Below are 25,187 nucleotides of genomic sequence, written 5' to 3' on the forward strand. Positions count from 1 at the left end.
TTTATATTGGTTGTTGTGCTGTATTTACAAAGAAAATTATTTAGCAGTCACTGGATATTAAATATAATAAATTACAATTTCTTTGTAAACAAATAAAAATATAGGCTTCATAAGCCTTTAGTTGCTTTTTAACCTCACATGAAGGAGAAGACAAAAAGATGTGGGATTAATTAAAAGAAAGATGTGCTTAGAATTATTAACTATTTGGATTTGTGTGTATTGCTAAGAAATATTACTATTCCAGGACTTTTTAGAGCTTAATTTCCATGAATTTCATCATATACCCATGGCCACCTGGCTATGAAGTTTAACTGACAATATATTACATTACTAGACAAAAATTTTCAAAAGGTCGAATTTTCAGCACTGTTTGGTTGTTGAAAAACTATAGGGTAAAGCAAAATCAATTACCTTCTTTTCTATCATTCTTTCCCATGAGAAAATCTTCTGTGTAAGGTGTCATATCCAAACGTAAAGGGAATGAGAAGTGTGTGTTGACTTTCTCCTTCATCATGGTGACCATATTAAATGTGTATCTCATAGTGTTGAAACTTAAGATGCGAGGCAATTTCTTAAAACATGCCCTAAAGACACAAGGAATTAATATTTAAGAAAGCTGAATTGCTTAGATAATACTGCCACAAAGTCTCTCAAAACTTTCTCTCCTGTCATTCATTTCCAGGTCATGTTAGAAATAGTCACCTAAAATTTAAAAATCAGCAACCACAATCCCTTACACAGTATCAGTTAATCAAGTTTTATAAAAAATCTTGTCATCAGATGACATGTAACAGGGATTACATTATGGTACTGGATAGAAGACTGATTAAAAACAGCCTTTATTACAGTAAGCACGTAATAGCACTCCCTACAGTGAAGATTACATCAGGGATGTCTTGTAAAGAATAATGATCCTGTTTTGTGTGTGGTTTCACACTCCGTTTACAATCTGAAAAAAATAATCTTTTCTGATGAAAAATGTCCATGCTTAGTCTCAGTCCAAGGATTTTTTTAATTTTTTAAATAAATCATATCAGTATTTTTGAATTATGAAAAGTTGATGGGGGCGGGGGGGAGAGAACAATTTCCCAATAGTTTTTTTCCACCAAATGCATCCGATGAAGTGAGCTGTAGCTCACGAAAGCTTATGCTCTAATAAATTTGTTAGTCTCTAAGGTGCCACAAGTACTCCTTTTCTTTTTGCGAATACAGACTAACACGGCTGCTACTCTGAAACCTTTCCCAATAGTGTAAGTCTATTTTTTCCTCATTCCAGTCACACACGGCTGAAATCTATAATCTGAATTTTTCAACCTGGATAGTCATTAATAAAGACTAGGCCCTTTCTTTACTTGCAAAAATAAAAAATGGTAGACTTATTAGGTTCTAAGCCTCTGGTTTTTTGCATACACTGGCATCAACATCTGCTAACTACACTGCCATCACCACTCATATATCTATGTGCAAAACTCTTTCTTGTAGACATATTTCAACGCAGAACATAGTCTGTACTAAAATCTTTAGGCTCCTGAACATATTTATAAGATTTACAGTAAGGAACCTTTCTCCTGTGCCACTTATAATCACTGCAAAAAACAACTGTGAGGCTTCCAATATCAGGTGAAGTTTTTAAAAATAAAACAAGAGGATACAGATAACACACATACTTTCTTTATATATTTTAAAGAGTTCCAAAAGCTATTGAACAATTTTAAAAGCAGAAATCAAGATTAAATAACCCAGACAATCACTTCCAACTAAGTTGACTGATCAAAAACATACACAGTAAATGACTTCAAAATACAATGAGATTTGTTTCTGCAAAACGAACAGTGAGGAGGATTATGATGAAAAACAAGAACGCTGAGGCTACGATTTCAGAAGGGCAGGTTTTATGGAGTAGGTGACCTTTTCCTAAAATGTTTTATGTGGGTCATTATATTTTTATATTGTAACCTCTTTGGGATAGGGATCATATCTTTATATGTTTGTACAGTGATTTAGACAGTGGGGCTAGGATCCTGTTTGTGTCTCCAGTATTACTGTTATTCAAATATTAAATAATTATAATGATTTTAGATTATTTTTGGACTACTACTCTCACTTGATGGAAACTACGAACAGAAAATAACGGAACTCATAGTTAGAAAGGAATGCTAATAAAGTTTGTTTATTCACAACTATACCTTTTTTCAGCCCGCACTTTCTTCCCACAGTGAGAGCAGGTATACATGTTGTCACCCTCCAAGGTATCTTTAATAGTTACTTCATCAAGAGATTCCTGTGTACAATGAACAAAAAAATAAATAAGTGCTTTCATAGCTCAGATCTACCTTAGGTATTTAATCTGTTTATACCAGCTACATATATAGCATGCATTAGTGTTGTATCCGAGCTCTTTGCCATATTTCAATATATTTACACTCACAACAATCCTGTGAGGTAGGGAAGTACTATTATCTGTATTTGGCAAATGGTGAATTGAAGCAAAGAGAGACTAAGGTATGTCTATACTGCTGTAGAAAACCCACAGTGCTGAGTCTCAGAGCCTGGGTCAACTGACTTGTACTCACAGGGTTAAGGCTGAGAGGCTAAAAATATAAACGTTCAGGCTTGATTTGAGTCTGGGCTCTGAGACCCTCCTTTCTTGCAAGGTTTCAGAGGCTGAGCTCCAGCCCAAGCCCGAACTTCGACGCTCCTATATTTAGTCCCGCTAGCCCAAGTTAACTGACCCGGGCTCTGAGACTCGACACTTTTTATTGCAGTGCAGATATGCCCTAAATGATTTTCCCATGGTCACATAAAAAGTTTGTGGTGGAGGAGGAAATTGAACCTGGGTGTCCCAAATTCCAGTCTAGCACTCTGACCATGGAGTCAGACTTCTTCACAAAATGCATTAGTGTTTTACTTTATTAACTATCAGCACATACACAAGTGTCTAAGAAAGGAAAAAACAAAACCAAATGGCTGATTTCATCATCATTAGCGTAACTACCATTTTCCTTTTGACCTAAAATCTTTAATTGGAGATCATACAATATATCAATTAACACTAACATGCAAAAATTATGAAAATATCCAGCCCTTCAAATGGGAGGTCTTCCACTTTATTCTGCATGTACTGATAGACCTTGCACTTCTGTAAAGGAGCTTTGCTCATATTAATAGTTTATGGCAAAAACAGCTTGCCAGCATGCAGATCACTTCCAGATGTGTATGTTACATCCTGGCTCTCACCAGCCTGGGTTATATTGCAGGGTGACCCAACACACTTCCAGTCCTGGATTTCCCCCCAGAAACGTATGTCTTGTACTGCCCAGCCTTCTCCTGGACAGTCCAAATATATTAAGACCATTATTCTTTTAAGGGAATAATATACAGTCACTTGCCACCTTAAATGGAGTTGCCCAGACATTTCAACTTAAACACACTGGATTAGATAAAACAATGAAACTAGTTTATTAACTACAAAGAGATGGATTTTAAGGGAATACAAGCAATGAGGCATAAAAGTCAGAAACGGTTACAAGAAAAAAGATAAAATGCTTTTTAGTGCCTAAAGTAACAAACTATATTAGAGTCAAGCAAAGTTTCTCACCACATGCTTCCAGCAGTCTTACTTACCAACCTCTAGGTCAGGACCCCTCCCCCAGAGTCCAAAGGCTGCTTCTTTTGGCTTCTCAAAAGAGATGGACAGGGAGAGAGAGGAGAGGTCCCTTGGGGTGTTTATTTACCCCTCCTTTTTATCGTTTCAGTCCACCTGAATATTTTGTTCATTCTCTTAAAACCACAGTAACATCAACATTGGCAACAATGTGAAGGGCCACTGAGGTCACTCCATTTCCAGAGTTTGATGGCCTCGGGACATAAATGGGAAGAGATGCTGCCTGATTTGTTGATGTAGTGCATTGCCAGTGTGTTGTTCATCATGATCTGCATTATCAAGTCCTGGGGAGCAAGTCCTCGGAAAGCTATACAGTCCAGTCTTACCACTTTAGCTCTAAGAGATTCATATGGAGTTTAAGGTTGACTGAGGACCAAAGCCTTTGTACCTGGAAGTGACCCAAATGAGTCTTCCCCCCCGCCCCCCCCCCAATATGTCCACCAGCAGCATTCAAGATGGAGCCAGGGCTAGACAGGCATGCACTGAGGTTGACAGTTTTGCCAGTAATTTGAATATGTGGGAGTGAATAGATTAAAATCTGTCATTTGGTAAGCAAGCTCATACTGCTTGAGAGTCAAGTAGAGCTCCTAGGTATTCTATCATATGAGAGACAATTTTTCATAATTCACCAGGAGTCCCAACTGAGATAATGCCTGTTGCACTACTGCTACAGTTTCATGAGTATGAACCCTCAGTTCAGACAATCGTCTAGATGTGGGCAGACATGTTTCCCTTGTTTCCTGAGGTTTGCCGCCACCATTGCAATAGTCTTGGTACTATGGAGAGTCTGGAGGGTAGAACTTTGCATTGGTAGTGATCTGGCCTGGCCGTGAATCTCAGATACTTCCTGTGGGCCAGAAGAATGGCAATGTGGAAGTACACATCTTGTAGGTCTAGAGCTGCGAATCAGTCCTGGGCTTCGAGCATTGGAATCAAGTGGAGGCAAGTGTTACCATCCTGAATATGAGGAGGCACATGTATCTGTTGAGTTTCCTCAGATTGAGAATGGGATGAAGACCCTCTTTCTTCTTCGGAATGGGACAATATTGGGAGTCCCATCCATTTCCCCTTTATTCCTGTGGGACTACTTCTACTGCTCCTGTTAAGAGCAACAAGTCACTTCTGTTTGTAAAAAGCTCTTGTGAGAAGGGTCGTTGAAGGAGGATAGGGAAGAAACACCTTCTTGTAAGAGAGATAAAGCAGGGAGCACGTCGCCAGTGGTTCAAATGGTGGTCCCGTAAGTCTGGAAAGGACTAGATTGAGATCGCAAGCCAGGTAGGCTGTCGTACTTGTGGGTATAGTCTGTCAAGATCTTTAAGGAAACAGCTGATCATTGGATTTGCAAAGACTGCGTAGCCGTCTGCGCCTGAATGGAAGGCGGAGATGGCTGCCAAGTGAACTCTTATTGACGACACGGACAGTGCCTATTGCTTAAGATGGAGGAGGTAGTCCAGTATAAATGGCACCAAGGCAAGCAACGGAGACTGATGGTGCTGCTCTAACCGGATGGAGAACCTCTTCCACTTGGCCAGGTACATCGCCCCTGTGGAGGGCTTTCTACTGCCAAGGAGAACTTGTCTGACTTGATCAGTGCAGGACAGCTCCACAGCATTCAGCCATGAAGCTTCCACTCTGTGAGGTGGAGCGACTCAAGGTTTGGATACTGGAGGCGGCCGTGATCTCGTGTGATTAGGTCCAGAACGAGTAGTAGGGTGACCAGAGTTACCCTGGACATTTCCAGGAGCGATGTGTACCAGTGCTGGTGTGGCTAGGCCAGAGCTATCAATATCACTAGGGCTTGGTCCCTGCAGATCTTGAGGAGCACCTTGTGAATGAGAGAAACCGGAGGGAACAAGTATAGAAGGCGGTCTCCCCACAGAAGTAGGAATGCAGCCTGGGCTGTGATTCAGGAAGGAACAGAATTGTGGCCATGAAAAGACCTGCTGAGACTGTCTGCCAGCTTGTTCTGTATCCCAGGGAGGTATGATATCCACAGGTGTATCGAGTGCTCTACACAGAAGTCCCACAGCATGAGGGCTTCCTGGCACAGGGGAGAGAAACATACATCCCGTTGTTTGTTGATATAAAACACTTCCATGGTGTTGTCCATGAGGACTGATACACATCTTCCTGATACATGGACTCTGAAAGCCTGGCACGCTAGGTGCACTGCTCTCAGTTCTCAGACATGGATATGTACAGCAAGGTACGCCTGAGACCAGAGGCCTTGGGTCCTGAGGTCTCCCAAATGTGCACCCATCCCAGATCTGATGCATCTGTCATTAATGAGAAGGATGGTTGGAGGCTGGTGAAGGGGACCCCCGCACATACTACCTGTGGGTCGAGCCACCAAAGGAGGGAATCTAGTATTGGTCAAGGCAGGGCTATGATACTGTCCAAAGCGTCCCGAGCTGGTCGATATACTGACGCTAGCCATGACTGGAGTGGGCAAAGCCTGTGTGTGGCATGCTGTACTACGTAGGTACAAGCGGCCATGTGCCCCAAAAGCTCCAGGCAATTCCTTGCTGTAGTGGTGGGGAACTGCCTGAGGCCCTGTATGATGTTGCCCAGTGACTGAAACCTGGCTTCTGGGAGGTGTGCCCTGGCTTGAGTCAAGTCTAGCACTGCCCCTATAAACTCTATCCTTTCCACCAGGCACAGTGTCGATTTGGCCTCATTTAGAAGGAGACACAGTTCGTTAAATGTCCTTTTTATGAAGCCGACCTGCGCTTCCACTCGAGATCTGGAATGGCCTTTGATCAGCCAGTTATCAAGGTACGGGAACACCTGTATCTGCTGCTTGTGCAGGAACGCTGCCTCTACTGCCATGCGCTTCCTGAACACCCGAGGTGCTGCTGACAGGCCAAATGGGAGGACAGTAAACTGATAGTGACTGTTGTTCACCACAAACCTGAGGTATCTTCTATGAGGTGGAATTATCGCTATGTGAAAGTACGCGTCCTTCAAGTCGAGGGAGGCATACCAGTCTCTTGGATCCAATGAGGGGATAACGGAGGCCAAAGAGTCCATGCAGAAACTGAGTTTCTTGACGAACTTGTTGAGTTCCCATAGGTCCAGGATGGGCCTCAGGCAACTCTTGGCTTTCGGTATTGGGAAATACTGGGAAAACAAACCCTTGCCACTTTGCTCCTGAGGAACCTCTTCCACTGCCCCTACTGAGAGGAGTGAGTGCACTTTCTGTATAAGAAATTGCTTGTGAGAGGGGTCCCTGAAGAGGGATGGGGAAGGGTGGGAAGGCACAGAATTTAATGGAATATCCCCTCTCTACCATGCAGAGCACCCAGCGGTCCAAGGTGATATGACACCATGCATGGTAGAAAGGGGACACTCGGGACAAAAGGTAAGAAAGATTGGATGCAGTTCCAGTACTGGTGCGCCGTCTTCGTCCGCGCCCTCAAAACGCTGGTCTGGGGCCGGGCAGTGGCTTGGGATGGCCAGAGCCCTGGCCTGAGGAGGGATGCTGTCTTCTTCTACCGATCCTATTTCTCCTACAAGGAGCGTCCTGGCAGTTTTGAGGTTGGTAGAACCTAGAGGGAGGTTGTGGCCAGAAATGCCTCCATTGAGAGGCTGGTGGGTCTTTCAGACTATGGAGTCTTTTATCCGTCTTATCGGAAAAGAGGGCCGAACCCTCGAAGGGGAGGTCCTGGATTGTTTGCTGAACCTCATGGGGCAGACCAGAGACCTGCAACCAGGACCCCACCTTATTACAACCTCCATGGCCATAGCATGTGAGGCTGCATTTGCTGTGTCTAGTGCCGCTGTAGGGAATCTTGGGAGACCAGCTTTCCCTTCTCCACCAATGCCGAGAACTCTGCATGAGAGTCCTGCAGCAATAGCACAGCAAACTTTGCCATCACAGCACAGGCGTTGTGTGAATATCTGCTCACTATGGCCTGTTGATTTGCAATGCAGAACTGTATTCCCCTGGTGGAATAGACTTTCCTGCCGAAAAGGTGAAGTCTTTTTGCCTCCCTGCTCTTAGGGGAGGGTCCCTGGTAGCCCTAGCACTCTCGCTGATTGGCTGCATCAACCATCAGGGAGTCGAGGGGGAGGGGTAGGGGTGTGTATAAATACTCATATCCCTTAGAAGGGACAAAGTACAGCCTCTCAGTCCTCTTGGCTGTAGGGGCCAGAGATGCAGGGGTGTGCCACAAGGTTTTTGTTGTCTCAGTAATTGTCCTTATTAAGGGTAAGGGGATTAGAGAGGGACCAGAGGGTGCGAGGATGTCGACAACAGGGTCAGATTCCTCCACGACCTCCTCCACCTGTATGCCCAGATTCTGGGCAACACCACGTAACAGCTGCTGGAGGACCCTGTTATCCTACAGGGTTGGGGCTGTCGACGTCCCTGCCACAGCTTCATCTGGGGAGGATGAGGAGGAGAGGCCTGGCAGCGGGCCCTGCTCACTCCCTTCAGCGCCCTGTGGGTCCCACGACACATGGTATTGCTGAGCTCCTAGGTCCAAAGCATGTGGTGCCAGGGCAGCTGGGGGAAGAAATATTGCTGCTGAGGCAGGCGGTGCCAAAGTTGTTGGTTCTGGCAGTGCCGATATCGTAGATGCCGGTGGTACCGATGCTGCAGCCACCAGCAGTGCCGCTGATGGGAAGGTCGGTCCCAGGGGACAACGGTGGTGCTGGCGGGGGGACGAAGGATGCCGAGGACACCGACCTGGACCTTGGGCCCAGGCCCTGGATCTGTCCCTGGTGATGCGCTCAGGGTGTCCAAAAGAGCCACTGTGTCGAAGGCTGTCACTGCAGAGGCCACAGTGCCAGGTAGTGCTGGTAGTTGCGGCAGGATTTGGACCACCGGCTCCTGGTTCTATAGGAGCAATAGGATTCCGACTCCGACTTCAAGGTCTCTGAGCAGGAGGACCATGAAAGAGCAGTACTCTAGGCTGCCGAAGAACATGGCTGAGAGGTCGGGAACCGGTGTGGCTCCCCTGCATTGGTGGGCCATGCCAGGGAAAGGTGCGCCAGAGATGGGGATCGGCGCGCTATCATCGCTGGTTTGCTCCTTGATTGGAACTGAGGCCACGCAGTCACCAGTGACTTGTCTCTCCTCTGCAGGAAGGACGGCGCTGAGAGGCATATAAGGTTCTTGGCTACCTCAAATGCCTCCGGTGTCAAGGGGAGCTAGAGGTAATCACCTTGGCAGTCCAGGGACCGTTGAGGGTTCGGACTCAACTGAATCCCAGATGGGGCAGGAATCAACCAGACCCTGGAGGGCTAGAGAGACAAGGTGGCCTGGTTCGAGATGTGCTTCGATGCCGCAGGTCCCTTGATCTTTAGATTGGGAGAGCGACCCTTTTCTGGCCTTTTCTTCTTCTGTGGCACTGGGGACTGAGAAGAGAGTTTCTTATGGGCGGAGCTGTGAGTCCTTAGGGTCCTCCCTCAGCACCGGCTTGCTCACCGTCGGCACTGGAGCACTGCGAACCGACGAGGAAGTGCTTGGCGTGGGTTCTGTGGACCCCAGGTTGGATTTGCGGACGGAGTGCCACTTCCATTAGCAGGATCTTGAGCCTTTGATCCCGGTCTTTAAGGATCCTAGGGAGAAATCCCTTGCAGATCCTGCACTTGGCCTGGGCCTGCCCCAGAAACACCCTGGGGCCCTGGCCCTCTGCACCAGGTGTGAGCAGGGAGGCTTAACCAGGCAGGATCCAAGTGTGAAGGAGCTCAGTGTGAGGAGATTCAGGTGTGGGGTGAGAGGATTATGTGTGGGACAATCTGGGTACAGGCAGCTCAGTGGCGGGGTCTAGGTGTGGGGGGAATATAGATGTACAGAGCTCGTTCTAGGTGCAGGGGCTTCCAAGTAAAGGTGACTGGGGCTCAGCGAAGGGGTCTGGGTGTGGGTATCTATGCAGGGGGTTTTGGGTGAGGGTCTGGGTGCAGCTAGTTCAGGGTCAGTGGCATGGGGGTCTGGATGTGGGGCTCAGGGCGGTGCAGGAGCTGGGGCATCAGGATGGGGGTTTGAGTGTGGGGAGCTCACTGGGCTGTGTCTGGGTGCAGAGGTAGAGGTCTGGAGCCAGGAGGGCCGGGTGCAGGGAGGCTCTGGATCCAGAGGCTGATGTTCAGTGGGGTGGGGTTCGGGTATGGAGGGCTAGGGAGATTCTGGATGTACCGGGTGAGGTTTGGCAGGGGTGTCTGAGTATGGGAGGTCCAGATGCGTGGGGGTTGGGTGGATGGTGGAGTAGCTCTCCGTACAATGACCCCTCCCCCCATCGCTGAGGAGCGATGGGGCAGCAGGGGAGGATGCTGAGCTTCCTACAGCTGCAGAAGGTTTCTGGGGGTGGGTCTGACACAGCCCCAGCCACTCCTTTCAGGGGAAGAGGAAGTCCCACCCTCTCCTGCCTCCAGCCCAGCCAGGACGAGCCGCTGATCCTGGCTCCGGGTAGGAGCCACTGGCTGGGGGTGTCCCCAGACTGGCAGTGATTTACCTTTCCGGCGGCTGCTCTGGGTGCCCGAAATGATGTACCTACACTGCTTGGGAGTGGTGTGTGACTGTTCTTGCAGCTTCCCTTTGTTTCTCTGTCAAAAAGTCATTTTTCTGCAGGGAAGCAAAGAAATCTGCGGGAGACATGAATTCTACGCATGCACGGTGGTGCATAATTCCCTCAGGAGTAGCTCTTCGAAGAGAAAAGGACTCTGTGGACTGATGGTGCCATATTTTCTTCTCTCAATCTCTTGATATCAAAAAATAATGTTGTGGAACTGAGGCCAAAGCCCTATCTGGTCTACCAGATGTTTCTGATACTCTCTCAGCACTGGGTTTCTGAAAAACCCAAGAATGCATCTTTGAAGAAAAGCCCGAAGGTGGTTTGGAAGCTGTAGGTTGTTCTCCATATACATGGATTACAGATGAAACTCCATGCCCAGGTTGTAACTTTATGCAGATGTGGCACAGACTAGATAAATGTCCCTTACCAAAACTTCTAGATAACTGGGTATGGAGGTCAGAGACTAGGAAATAAACTGTGAAGTAGGCATTCTTTAAACTTAGTCCTTTTTGTTTTCTTCCAGGAACCCCTCTTCCTGTAAGGATGACGGATCCAAAGTAGTTCCCAACTAAGAAAATGATTTTTTTTTTAAACAGTGTAAAACCTATCCAAGTAATTATTAACAACACTAACTATCCTACTACAGGAAAAAACAGACAAGATGGTCAACATTCTAGAGATGGAGAGACCCATCACATCATTGGTTCCTTCTAGCTCTGGGTGCAACGTGTACCCCTGCCCCTCAAGGTCCAAGCTTTCCTCTGAGCTTTGGTGCTCTGCACAGACCCACTCTACAGGAGTGGGGACTTGTATGGACAACACTCAAACATGCGATTTTGGCTTAAAACTTAGTTCAATATAGAATATAAGAAATGAAATGAACAAAGCACTTAATACATTCATCAGTTTTGACATTTAAAACTACAAAAACCTTTTGCGACAGATGCAAGATCTTGGAAGTATGGGAACTGCAAAACATTACTGTACTGAGATGTGTTGAACTGCCCCAGTCAAACTTTTGTATCTGCAAAGGTTATGTGAATCTTTGTGACCTGGGAATTATATTCCGGGCTGTCTCTGGAGCAAGTGAGGGGCTCCGGCTAGAGCCTGGCTGATCCAGGGCTCCCAGCTGGGCTGTGCCTGCCCTACTTAGAGCCTGGCTGCCCCCATTCCCAGCCCAGCTGCTGCTTGGGCTCCCTGCTTGGCTGCTGCCCCAAGGCTCCTGGCTCCCCGCAGGGAGCCCTGGTGCTGCCCCACCCCCCATCTGGCACTCGTCTCCCTGGGGCTCCTGGTGAGGACCTCCACACCCTTAGTCCGAGTGGCTCCCAGGCAGCACCCAGGCTCCCTGCAGAGAGCCTCTGGGCAGCACTTGGGCTCCCTACAGAGAGCCAAAAGGCTCTGGGGAGCCCAGGATGCAGCCTGGCTAGAAGTGGGGAGGGCGCAGCCTGGCAGCTGCCCAGAGGCTCCCGGCTTCCTGCGGGGGGTGGTAGTGGTGGAGGAGGGGAGGAGCTCCCACAGGGAGCCCAGGAGCCACTTGGACTCCAAGCATAGAGCTAGCAGCTCGGTGGGGAACCGAGAGCTCAGGGCAGCCAGGCTCTTGGTGGCAGGGAATGGGGAGTCGAGACCTGAGAGGAGAGCCAGTCTCCTGGAGGAGGGGACTGGAGAGCTGAGAGGGCAGCCAGGCTGGTGGTCGGGAGCTGCGTGTGTTGCTCAGAGTCTGGGCTATCAGCCTCCCACACTGCCCCTTTTCAATCTGTGGAAGCAGTCCTGGTGAGGATGCACAACACCAACAGAAGAAGGGCAGCGTGGACATGAACCACTGCAGTAATTATTGAGGTGGTTGTAAGTTGACCTAACATAGGTCGAATTACATTTCTAGTGTAGACGTGCCCTAAGAAAAGCTTTTTGGTATAATGGGGAGGCTGAACTGAATCAGATGCTCACTTGGAGCCAAAAAAATGACGTGACTTTGTAATTATGACAGCAAAACCCTGCTGGAAGGATTTGAAGGACTGGAAACTGCCACAGTCTCCAGGTGGAAGATGGGTGACATCTGGTAAGCTGAGCATTTGTGTAGACTGCTTATAGTTTTATTCTCTGTTTTCTCTGTAAGCTATTGCCCTACAATAAATGTACTGTTCTGGTCACTGGCAGACACTATCTTTGTCTCTTTAGAGAGAGAGAATCGCAGGTGCTGCACTAAGTTCAGACCTGCTGGGATAAACATAGTGAATTCTAAGGAGTCTGCAAACGTAAAATCCCTGGTTGGGAAGGAGAGGGACATGGGTCCTTGTTGATGGGGGGGCAATGGCTGAAGGCCAAAGACCCAATGGGGCACTTCACACAGGAGGCAGAGCTGCAGTTAACCCTGGAATTTTGACACATTTCTCTTAAAATGTGAATATAAAACATAAAAAACATAGCAGGGAACAAGAAATGATCTTTTTTATAGTAATAAAATTTCTAGCTCAGGATCCTTGAAGGGTTCTAAATCAACTCCTGGGACCATTCACAGATGGACTGCTGCAACGGAACAGCTGTCACCCAATATTACAAAATTATGGAGTCATAACAAAGCCCAGAGTTGTGCTCAAATTAAAGTGGAGGTGTGGAAAGCAGCAGCATATGCAATACAGTAAAATAAGAAATCTCTTTTACATGATTGAGCTAATTTCCTTAAAACATTATGATCTATATTACAACCGCCATAATGGCAGAACTTACATAAATATTCTTCATATCCGCCACCTGGCACCTCACTGTATAGAACTCTTCAGCAGTCTGACTGACATGCTCACAGTCCTCAATGAAAATAGCAAAACAGAAAAGTGGTAAAGGAAAGTCAACGAATTATTCTGATACATTAAAATGGATATTCTAATCTTGGAATGAAGTGGGCAGGAAAGAAAGTGATACTTACCAAAGACACAACATTGTTTGTAATGACCCCTCCAAATAAACTTTTCACTGTATTTTTCTGTGAATAAATGAACAAATTTTGTTAACAAAACTTGAGCAAATCTATAGCTTTAAGAGCCCCCTTTTGTAGCATGTTTTAAGAACTCACCAATTCTGGAGACATTTCCTCAATTTTTGTTATCAGATCAGTAAAGAATTCTGTCATGTCTTTTTGTTCTCCAGTGTTAAGTGGTTGCTTATCCATGGTGTAGGTTTTACAGAAAGGCCTTGGATTGTATGCCTTACATTCACTTTCCTTTTGAGGGGAGAAAAGACCCCAAAAAATTATATATGAAAAAAACCAACTTTAAAATAAAATGTATATAAAAACATGAATACAGTTAATATAAAAAATATAATATGATAAAGGAAAATTTAAATGCTTCTGAAAAAATTAACTAACAAATTGTTTCAAAATCACTAGCAGAATACAGGTGTAGCATTAATATTACAAATAAATACTTATTAAAAGTAAAATAAAAGCATTTCAATAGAGAGTTGATGATTCACATTTTGTGGATCTGTTCAGATACCAAATACAGTATTAGATAAGCATATGTCAGATAGCAGATATTAAAAGCTTGATCTTGAGAAATGCTTAATTCTCAGTCTTTCTTCCCCAGGGGCAAACAACGTATCATATAGAAAGAACGAGGAGTACTTGTGGCACCTTAGAGACTAACAAATTTATTTGGGCATAAGCTTTCGTGGGCTAAAACCCACTTCATCAGATGCATGCAGTGGAAAATACAGTAGGAAGATATATACATATATATATATACACACACACAGAGAACATGAAAAAATGGGTGTATTTTCCACTGCATACGTCCGATGAAGTGGATTTTAGCCCACGAAAGCTTATGCGCAAATAAATTTGTTAGTCTCTAAGGTGACACAAGTACTCCTCGTTTTTTTTGCTGATACAGACTAACACGGCTACCAGTCTGAAACATATCATATAGTTCACTGGTTCAAAATTGTTTGACAGACATCTATGTTAATATTATTTTGATCAGTTAAGGATCTCCATTATATATAATGTGATTGTGAAGAATGTGTTGCATATGGTGTTACTATGTATGTTGGAGGTTTGGGGATTTAATTATAGCAAAGAGTTTTGTCAGTGAAAGTGGTAAAAATGATGTGTGAGGGTTAAAGGTATGTTAAAGGAAAAATGCCTTAACTGGATATTTCTTGCTTTTTAGGAGCCAATTTAGGAGCACGTAACCTTTAACCTCTGGGATCACATGAGGTAGGAGGGTCCCAGGCTCCAGCCCAAGCCCAAACGTCTACACCATAATTATACAACCCCATAGCCCGGGCCAGTTGCAAGTATTTAATTTCAGTATAGACATAGCCTCAGAACTCTTACAGGGTACATGTAGAGCATGCGCATTAGAGCTGAGGCACAATGCTTCAAGGAACCTCGCCTTAGATGGTATACATCAGCACTGTGCTTTAATGCAAGGTTGTTTAGTACCACAATTGTGCTCTTAGTGTTAAAATTTTCTTAACTTTAAACATACAGTTAAATATTTAAATATACAACTTTTCTCTACTGCCTATTTAATAATATTGGGTACAAATACATTTATGATCCATAAACTTACAAAAACATTGGGGACTTTCACACTTGGAGCTGGGTGTGAGATTCCCAGCTCAAGGAGACAGACTCGCGCTAGCTAGCATGCTAAAAATAGAATATAGCTGTAGCAATGTGATCTGTGGAATTGGATAGCTGCCCCAAGTACATGACCATGCAAGATCCTAGGCATCTACTCAGGAAAGCTAGCCCACTCTGCAGCTCATGCTGCCATAGCTACATTCTATGTTTAGCATACTAGCTTAATGAGAGCTAGCACAAGTCTGTGTCCTCAAGCTGGAAACTACACTCTAAGCTCCAAGCATAGACATACTCATACAGAGATAATTAATTTTTTTTCTTCTTCTTCTTCTTCTTCCTCTCCACCCTCTCCTCCTCCTTAAGTGCTTCTTAGAACATACCATCAAATATGTAAACATTTTCTGAAGTTCTAGTAGAGTGGTCTTGTGCTTCATGTCCTCTGAATACTAAAAAAGATGCATAAAATAGGATTACAACTTTTTCTAAATTTTTTGCTTAGAAATCTCCCCAAAAACCGGCACTGAAAAATAATAGAACCATTAGCCCAATTATTGCATTTCTTTTTACAAAAAAAAAAAAAAAAAAAAATTAATGATATTTTATTTTAGTATAAATGACTGTCGTAATAATCATATATATCTACATGCAAATGCATACAAGCACACACAATGTGCATGTGTGCCTATTCCTTTTTTTTTTTAACCTAAAGTACTACAACCTCATTTTCTGCATTTTAGCACATTATTTCACTGAAAACCTAGATTACTTTCTGATAAATGTAGTTTACAGAATGGTTAGTACTTTCTAAAAATTCACACTAACCAGACGCCCCTGGATCCCAGTGTATGAATCCAGTCTTCATTAAAATAAAAACAAAAAAACTAGTATTTTTAAATTAGGAACCACTACTTTCTTACATTCAGTAATGACATAAAGGTAGATGGCTCCCAATGGGTGACTCCAGGATGGTGCTGTAATGGGCTGGAATTCTTAAAGGTCTTATCCTCTAATTACTAGTGTTCTGGTGAGTGGCCAAGGAGCTTCCTCAGTTTCCAGCAGGACAATCCTGGCTGAACTGTGGTTAGGTGGAATCACAGAATATTAGGGTTGGAAGGGACTCAGGAGGTCATCTAGTCCAACGCCCTGCTCAAAGCAGGACCAATCCCCAACTAAATCAACCAAATAGCAGCTGACAACAGTGGCTCAGAGGAGGTCCTTCATCAACACTGGTCAGAAAGGAACTAGAAGTTAGAGCCATAGATGCCATCCAGATCCTATTAACTTCTGGGAGCAGAACACAATGTTCCCTGTTGCAACCAACGGGCTCACAACTTTAATCTATTAAAAGTATTTTTTAAATATTTATTTATGCTAGCACCCACTTTGTGTAGGGCACTTTTCAAACATTCAAGAAAGATAGTATCTGCTCCATGGAGCTCACAATTTAAGGACAAATAAGTAAAAAGAAGTAAGGGAAATAGGAATGATAGGCTGTTACAATGATATACAATTTACATAAAAGTCAATTTAATTCACGATAATCTATGGGTGTTGCATGCTAGCAGCACGGATTTAAGAGTGGGGATTTATCACAATTGTGCTTTAAAAAACTACCATATTTTGTATTACAAATATTTAGAAAAAAACCACATCTCTTTCCACCTTAGCCACTAACAAAAAATTATCATTTGATCGTAATGAAATAATTAATAGCAGATATGCATGTTTATAAAGGGAACACTAGTTAAAAATAAAACATGAAATCATACCTTAGCAGTAAAAATGGCTTGTCTAGCCTCTGGTATCATATACAGCTGCTGAATAGTGGACGCCAAGTAACAAGTTGCTCCAAGATTAGTTAGACCAACAAATCTGCATTCAGCTCGAACATCATCATGTGGCCAATAATCCCATTTGTAAGGTGCATGGGAAGCTGGAAAAAGTATGTATTACAAAAATAAATCAACTCAAAGTACATTTTTACAAAAGACAACAAAATACATAATTACAAAACATTATACCCTTCATTAAGATATGTTTATATATTCTAGATTTACAGACATAATGAACCAGATTGTGCCTGCACCTTGAGCATGTGCATGGGGGGACAGAATGAGCACAAACAGGCCCTCCCCAGAAGTCTGAAGCACAGCTGCAGTCCCCACATACTCCTGAGTGCAGGACATGCTCTCTCCTAGGGTGTCTGCATTGCTATTGGGAACAGTGATTATACCACATGTAGGTTTGATAGCTTGCTAAGAATAGCAGTGAAGCTGTAACAGCATGAGCTAGCCACTGAGTACATGGCTAGGTCCCAGGCAGGGTTGTACTCAGGTGGCTAGCCCATGCCACAGCCTAAGCTGCTACAGCTTCACTGCTAATTTTAGTGAGCTAGGTTGCTCAAAGCTAGCTTGAAAATGCTTAATGTGCTACAATAATACCTCCTGACTGCAGTGTAGACATACTCCTATAGTGGCCCCAGGATGGCTAGCCAATCCAAAGGAGAAAGGCGGTAGTAATGGTTCACACATCCTTCCCCACCTCCTTCACTGAGTAGCAGAGTTATGTGGAGGTGCAGGAGAGAATGCCTGTTGCATCTTCTTTAAAACTGTTGCAAGAGATATACTATTCATGTGCTCTGGGAGGCACTGTGACTCCTTACAAGTAGAGTGTCTCAAGGTTTGTCTGCACAGGGATAAAAAACCAATAGCTGGCCTGGGTCAGCTGAATCGGGCTCGCAGGGCTTGGGCATCTGGCTCCAGCTTGAACCCAAATGTCTATACAGCAATTTTTTGCCCCCAGGAACCTGAGCCCCGCGAGCCCAAGTCAGCTGACCTGGGTCAGCCACAGCTGTGTCGCATGCTTTTATCCCCCTGCAGATGTACATTTAGAGCTCTACCTGTGGTAATGTGGCTCTGACAGCTCCCCAGACTGTATCTTAAAGCCACAATCTGGCACAAAATAGTACACATAGTATAGTTTTCCATCAGTAACAAAAGAATTAATAGATTATAATTATGTATGTTAAGTGTCTTTCATACCTACCAAAGTGCATTCAAAATATTATTCACCTCTCTTATAGAAATGTATTTCTGGAAAGTTATGGATATTAAGAGAGTCCATTTTGTATGACGAGTTCATAGTGACAGAAAAATTTTCAGCAGGTCTCTGAAATGAATTTAGGAAATCTGCAAGTGTACCCATTTGTGCATGCAAACAGATGTGCTTCAAAATGCCAACTTTGGCACACACAAACTGATGTGCTTGCAAATATTGTGTGTGCATTTTGCAGACTTGCTGAAAGGTGGCTCCTCACAAATATGAAAAGGCAACCACCAAATGTAGCATAATTGTGAAATGTTGCCTTTCCTATTTATGACAAAAAATGTGTGATAAAATATAAAAAATAAGGGGCATATTATAAAAATAAGGATCTCAGTCTAATTCAATTTCTTAAATTGTGTGTTTTGGCCCTGACTGCCTCTAACTCCTATCACTTATTGATGCCTTAGCTATATTTTCTGGAAACAGCACATCTTATCTGTCTGACAAGAAGTGCAGTCCTTAATATACTGTAGGATATACTTTCTTTGCCTTGCCGTCTCTGTCTTATTCTTTTTTCCTTCCTTCCTCTTCTCTCTCCTTCTCTAAACATGCCCAGCATTAGCTATTAGCTTAACTAGTTGACAGTAAAAAAAGATGCCAGTTGTTTAACACCTAGTCCTCTCACACACAGACACTCTCACTCATACATACTAGCCACTCACAACTCAAACCACTCATACAAACACCAGCTACTGGTACTTTCCAACATACACACCAGTCATTCACACTCAGCTTCATGTCACACTTGGAAGGGAGTCAAACTGAGTCTGCACCCAGAGGCTCCTACTACGGATTCTTCTTGATGTAATAAAGCAATGAACCTGTCCATGATTTATATTTTTATAGAGTAAATGTAATGTTAAGAATGAATTACTGAATTACATAAATCCTGCATCTTGAAAAGAAGGCTTAGCTGGTTACAGAGTGACATCAAATGCCAAGATAATAAACATATCAAGCATGATCACAAAGGCAAGTGAAAAAGGTAGCCAGTATTTAAGGGTGGAAACCTTACTGGAGATAAGTTGCAAAGATGAAACAGAAAAACAGAAAAACTATTTAGTCACAATGCTGAATACAAACTTGAATGAATTTCGTGACAGATCCATGGGAATACCACTTTTTTTTTCTTTTTTATGGACAGTGGGGGAATTTCTGCTATAGTAAAGCCAGGCACACCAAAGAAATTTAAATGCTACAACAGAACTAGGGGAAGGAGAACCAAAGGGAATGTGGTGAGTGACCTAAAGGGTCAGAGAGAAGAGACAGAGAATGCACTTTCTGTAATGCTGTTAATTTTCTACGTCTAATCCAAGATATGCCTATACAATGTAAGACTAGTACTGTTTTAATCTGATAGTCTCTCTCTCTTAATACATCTCGTTCTGTGATATGGCTGCCAACAGTCTGGATCAATGGGTGAGTTCTATCTGCCAGTCTGGCAGGTGGTAGCTAGTCCACACAAAAGATTTTTACATCTAGTGCATTCTTTGTTTCCCAGCTTGCCAGCAGGCTTTCTGCAGTTGCTCTCCTACCTTGCCTTTCTGGCTGACATGCCATCTTTCTTCCAGGCCACTGCAGAGCTCTGGAATAACATGCAGCAAAGAAGAATAAAGGTGATTTCATTCCCAAAAAGCTTTAGGGAAAAAAAGGCTAAAAATGCACCTCTTGAGTGTCCTCTCTTTGCAAATTTTAGCAGCAGGTGCATTCTGTCCATTTGCCCAAAACCATGCCCCTCCACCGTCTGGCTTGGAATTGCAACAGCTTTGGCCAAGCAGTGACTGGCAGAATTCTAGACCAGAGAACTGGGTTTTACTTCAGCAGCCACCCTGGATAACAAGGACATGCAGAACAGCTTTCAAGTACAATTGGGTACCCAAGAAGGGGAGCCTCCAGGAGTCCCTGACCTCAGATAGGGGGTCACAGGATAACATGCTGGAGAGAAAAGACAATCAAAACTCTCGTGACATCCTCTTTATCACAATGGAACAATCTTTATCTTATTAGTCATTACCTGAATAAATACAGCCTTTGCTGTCTCCATACTCTCCCCAACAAAGAATCTTTCCTCCCTTCCAAAAAATGCCCCCAAAACAGCCCACCCTCCCCAGCAAACACGCTTTCTGTCCCTTTCCCCTATCACAAGGGACCTCTTCTCTGCCACTAAGGGGAGGAAAAGCCTCATCTTTCATTTCCATTCCCTCTCAGACAGGAAGTCTCCCAAAAACCTGAGCTGGGATCAGACCAGCAGGATCAATCCACTGTGACAGAGTCCCTTTCACTTCAGATAACTACAACAGAGTCGCTTCAGGCGAATGGAGTTACTTGGTGTCCCACATAAGAAACACTGTGGAAATCTCTCTGGTGGAACTCCATCTTCAAAAGATATAGGAAGGTTCCCTATTTTCCTCCAGGTCAACCCTGCAGATTTGAATCTGTCTTTCCACAAGCTTTTGTGAAGCTAGTAGAAACAAAGTGTGCTTCTCCTGATTCTATTCCCAAGCTGCCCAAATACTGCTTCAGGTTCTATGAGATGAATCCTGATTTCTGCAGTGTCTGGTAGTCTCACACCACAGCAGATCATTCTAGGTGCTCAGATCTGCTTCCACATATTAATGTATCCCTTTACACCCCCTGGTCAGGAAAACAAAAAAGGCTATTAAATGATCATTTGAGCTGGGTAGCATTCAGATCAGTATCACAATCCTCTTGCACTTCCAGTGTACCAATCAAGTGGCTGACTGAGAAGGAGACAGGTTGTTTCCTCCAAGCTGCCCCCCTTGGTATGCAGGAACCTTGCAAGGGGGCTTATCTCTGCTAATGCGGCCAAAGACATGGCCCAATATTTTAACAGCTTAGGGGCCAATTTAGGAGCATCTAATCTTTGACCTCATCCCATAGGGCCCTAAGACAAGGCAGAATGTCCTGCAAACTATTAATCATCCCTACCAGGCCACATGCCCAGATCCCGAAGTCAAGAAAAGGAAAAAGGGGTCTTACTTTAGGTACTTCATAGTCCACAGAAACTGAGAAGATCCAAGATCTAAAATGACATGTTTCAGAGTAGCAGCCGTGTTAGTCTGTATCCACAAAAAGAAAAGGGAACTTGTGGCACCTTAGAGACTAACAAATTCATTTAAGCATAAGCTTCATTGGATGTAGTGAGCTGTAGCTCACGAAAGCTTATGCTCAAATAAATTTGTTAGTCTCTAAGGTGCCACAAGATCTAAAATGAATTACTTTGTCAAATACCACAAATACAACATGGATTCTCTCCACTCAAGGCTATCAGCTATAGATTTCAGATAACTATCTGGCATTCACTATTCAATATGAGAACTCAGATCCTCATATTCCAGACCAATCAGAGGTTCTGCTGCAGGCCATTTGCACTTCCAATTTAAAACTCTAATCTTCAGAAAGCATGATGATTGTCACTCAGGACTAGGATCTGGGCCCAATGTTCCAGAAAACTTCAGTAGCAGTACACATGACCTGACAACATGTAGTTACCTTGTCTGGTGACAAATGAAAATATGGCTTTCCTCCCCAGAAACTGCTGTCTCTTAGGAGCCATAATTAATATGGAAGACGCACAGGTAATTCCCTTCCCCTGATTGAACTCCTCCATCTCAAGGCCCCAATTCATCCTTTTGAGCCCAGGGAGTCAGCAGCTATCCAGTTGTACATGGCCTGGCTGGAGGCACATCTTACTGTGAAGACCTGATGGAAATGGCCAAGTTCCCTTCTCAATATCTCCTTGAGTATATGTTAGCGTCCCATGTCACTCCTCAAGAGAGGAAAACTTGGAACATCTAATTCCTTCCCTTCAAGCAATGAAAGTTTCTCTCACTTGGTGACAGGAAAGCAGAGTTTTCTCACTATGAAGAGATCCCCACTGCAGGGCAACTGGGGTCCTCAGTTAATCACAGATGTGCAATTTCCACAAATAAGGGTTCTTCACAGTAATTCCAAGGATTGTGGTCTTCACAGGAATGAAAACCACACTTCAGCATCCTGGAACTTAGAGTCATCAGGTTGGTTCTTAAGTTTCTGGAGATCCTTCTTTCAGCCATGTCTCAAACAGGTTAGACAGAATAGCTGAGCTGGCCTACCTGAATGATCAAGGAAGGCTTCAGAGTATTCCCCTCTAAAGAGAATGCAACATCCTATTACACAGGGAAAAGAAAGACTGGGATCCCTCAATGTCCTACAAGTATCTGGCCATCTGAATGATCAAAGTTATTGATTGAGCTGCAAGGAAATCTATCCAAGGAAATAGTCCCTCTATTAGGAAAACTGTTGTCTGATTCCAGCCTCCCTCAAGTAACTCCTTGCTGGGAGAAGGAAGGGTTCTTGAGCCTTGGATAGGGATAGGTAGTTTACCCCCTCTTCTCTTCCCATGATCTCATTCTGGAGAAAATAGGCAGGACTCAGTGCCATCCAATTTCCCTAGACTCAAAGTAGCCAAGATGAGTCTTCTTCATAGAGTTCCTTAAGATGTACCAAGACAGCCTTTGCCAACCAGAAAAATATGATATCCTATAACTGGGCCAACCCTCCACCATGATGCGATTACCCTCCATTTCAAGAATTGCCTCACTGATGCTCTCTCAACTCAAAAACAGGAATGTTTAATCAGTCAGTTTAATGTTTAAACATCTTTCTCCACCGCTGAAAGAGGAGCCTATCTTTTTCCTTTTGGTGCAGATACAATCAAATCTTGGCTTTGAGATTCACTACCCCTTCCATTCTACATTTCTTTCAGGATGGGTCTGACAAAGGGCTCTCTGCATGGACCTTAGTGTCCAGGCTTCAGGGATTCCATAGGAGATCTCCCAGTGGGATCCAACTTCACATCCAGGTTTTTTAAAGCAGTCTCTTACCTGAGCCTGGTAAGACTCTTGTTCCCTCTTGGAACCTAAACTTGGTGCTAGATGCCATAAATTCATCTTCACCATTCTCTCTCTCTCTCTCTGTTATAGAAAGTGGTCTTTCTAGTGGCCATCCCTTAGGTAGGAGAGCTGAGGAAATTACAGACATTGCTCATGATCCCCCATATATCATTTTACAGAAAGAAAAAGTAGTTTCTCCCCAAGGTGGACTCAGGTCTTCCTTCTTAACTAGGACATCTTACTCCCCAACTCTGGGTGTTGAGATTGGAGCTGAACTCATCCAGTGGAACTTCCTGGATATCCAACAAACACTTAAGCTCTGCTTTTTCTGAACATTTCCGCAAGTCTAGGTCCCTGTTTGAACAGTACGAAGGACCTCATAAATTGGAAAAGGTATCTTAACACCTTTTCCCAGTGAACCAGAGCCTACATTCAGCACTCTTACTCACTTGCAGGCCTCCCCTATTCAGAACTATTTTAAGTTCATTCTACCCAAACTACCCAGGCTTTGTGCTAAGTAGAATACAGAGGCCATTGATAGACATCCTCTGCCAGGCTGTAATTAACTTCTCGAGTCATTACTGGCTGGATTATCATGCAACAGTTGCAGTGTCTTCAGTCAGCAAGTTTTTAGAGGGATTTTTTCCCAGTAGCCGTAGGGAGTAGATCCACTCACTTTAATGAGCTCTGACTGGCTGATCTCCTTTCTAACTTGTTCTCCCAGATTCTCCCCTTCCATCACCTTACCCTGGCCTACTTTAGCTTCTCCGTAGTTACTCTTCCCCTTCCTCGGTATGATCACTGCAAGTCATCAATTCGTCCAGATTAGTGACAGCAACATCACTGAAAAACAATTTTGTCTCACCTTATGTTTCATGATGTGGCCACATCAGTTTGGATATGTGCCTAGGGTGCCTCAGCCACAACTGGACTCAGGCTAAGTGACTAGATAATTATCGTAGTATATATAGGCTAAACATCTGCACACCAGGACAATGAAAAACAGGTTGCAAAAATCCTGCTCCCAGGACTAGCTACCATCTGATCAGCTGAGAACTGAGGAGGACAGAAACAGTCACTCACAGTAGTGTTGCCATATTAACAATTAGTGAGATAAGAGAAATAGGGTTTAACCTATACACTACCAAATTCACTCCACACACCATGGTGTATAACATCTTTTTGTTCCCTCAGAGTACCAGATGCTATAAATACCCAATGGAAACAAGGTATAGATTAACAGGAAAATATTTCTAAGACAATATGATTTGGTAATGACATACATGGTAAAAGCCCCCACATAGTGCAGTCCAACCAGATCTTGAGTGGCTAAAAGATTTCTACAGTAGTACTTCCTCCTAAATACCACCAGTGGAGCTGCACCAGTGATAATGCCAATTGTAGAAAATTTTAAGAAAAATGCTAGCGCTGACAAGGCCTTACATTGCAGTAATTATGCCAAGTTGCACCTACCTAGTTTGACTCTTGCGGAGTGTAAGCCCACCAGTTTTATTACACAGTTTCTTTTGTTTTAATCTGATTCTCTGTAGAGACTCTTAATAAATCTTCTTTTTAATTAGACCATTTGAGTCATTTTTGAGGTAAAAAAATTGCAGTGCATCCTTGAAAGGAAGACAACATTATATCTTCACATGAGAGGCAGCCAGAGAGAAAGCAGTACCTAGTCCAGGAGCACTTGGCTAAGGCAATCCCCCAGGTATTGCCACTAACTTCAGTCAGTAGGGGACACAAGAAAATGTGGTAAAGAGGCAAGAATAGGGGACAATGCAGAGGCAGGATTAGATGACCAAAGGCTACATTTGGTGCAAAGATATAGAATCCCCGCAGTGAACCTCAAAAAATAAACAACTAAAACCAAAAGTTGGAAAAGCTTTTTTTGTTTTGCTTTGGTTTTTGGGGTGCGAAAAAAGAGTAAGGAAGGGAAACAGGAGGACTTATGACAAGATTTTAATTAATTTATTTATTTTAAAGAAACAGCAGCTCAGAGCCAAGCAAAGAGATAAATTCCAATTTTAAGATGCTTAGCAAGATCAGAATTGTATCAACGGATCAATAGAATTATAAGGAAAATGGGCCCTGAAAGCTGGGCAGGAGATAAGCAACAGAGAATGGTGGCACCTCAGAAGGAGTTAACCAAACATAGTTGGTACCAATAGATAGTCCACTTTCATAAGACTGACAGCAATGCAAATGTGGGCTTGCCAAGTGCCAGATCCATGTGGGGGACCCGAGCAGGAGGCAGACAATCTAGAGAACACTATGTTAGAGGAAAGCAACAATGAATGCAGTGTCCACAATTAATGGCAGAAAAGCCAGGGACAATATGAGTGGTTAGGATAACTGGTTAGGATAACTGGAACATGAAGTGGGAGAAACATCAGCTGGAGCAAGAAAAAAGACTG

At 43.8% G+C, this 25,187-nt stretch overlaps 1 protein-coding gene across 7 annotated transcripts in view; it reads right to left on the reverse strand.

The window, feature by feature from the left end:
* USP34 (ubiquitin specific peptidase 34) overlaps positions 1-25,187 on the reverse strand; it is a 267,844-nt gene that overhangs the window by 57,744 nt on the left and 184,913 nt on the right. For all 7 annotated transcript variants that reach the window (XM_043511969.1, XM_043511968.1, XM_043511970.1 and 4 more), the window contains 7 exons: positions 16,534-16,697; positions 15,145-15,210; positions 13,247-13,393; positions 13,100-13,156; positions 12,904-12,981; positions 2,187-2,281; positions 412-584 (listed from right to left, as the gene is read on the reverse strand). In XM_043511969.1, the coding sequence (XP_043367904.1) occupies positions 412-584; positions 2,187-2,281; positions 12,904-12,981; positions 13,100-13,156; positions 13,247-13,393; positions 15,145-15,210; positions 16,534-16,697 (780 nt within the window). The remainder of the gene's footprint in view (positions 1-411; positions 585-2,186; positions 2,282-12,903; positions 12,982-13,099; positions 13,157-13,246; positions 13,394-15,144; positions 15,211-16,533; positions 16,698-25,187) is intronic.

The sequence above is a fragment of the Dermochelys coriacea genome, chromosome 3, assembly GCF_009764565.3.
Source record: "Dermochelys coriacea isolate rDerCor1 chromosome 3, rDerCor1.pri.v4, whole genome shotgun sequence".
In the NCBI taxonomy this organism is placed as follows: Eukaryota; Metazoa; Chordata; order Testudines; family Dermochelyidae; genus Dermochelys; species Dermochelys coriacea.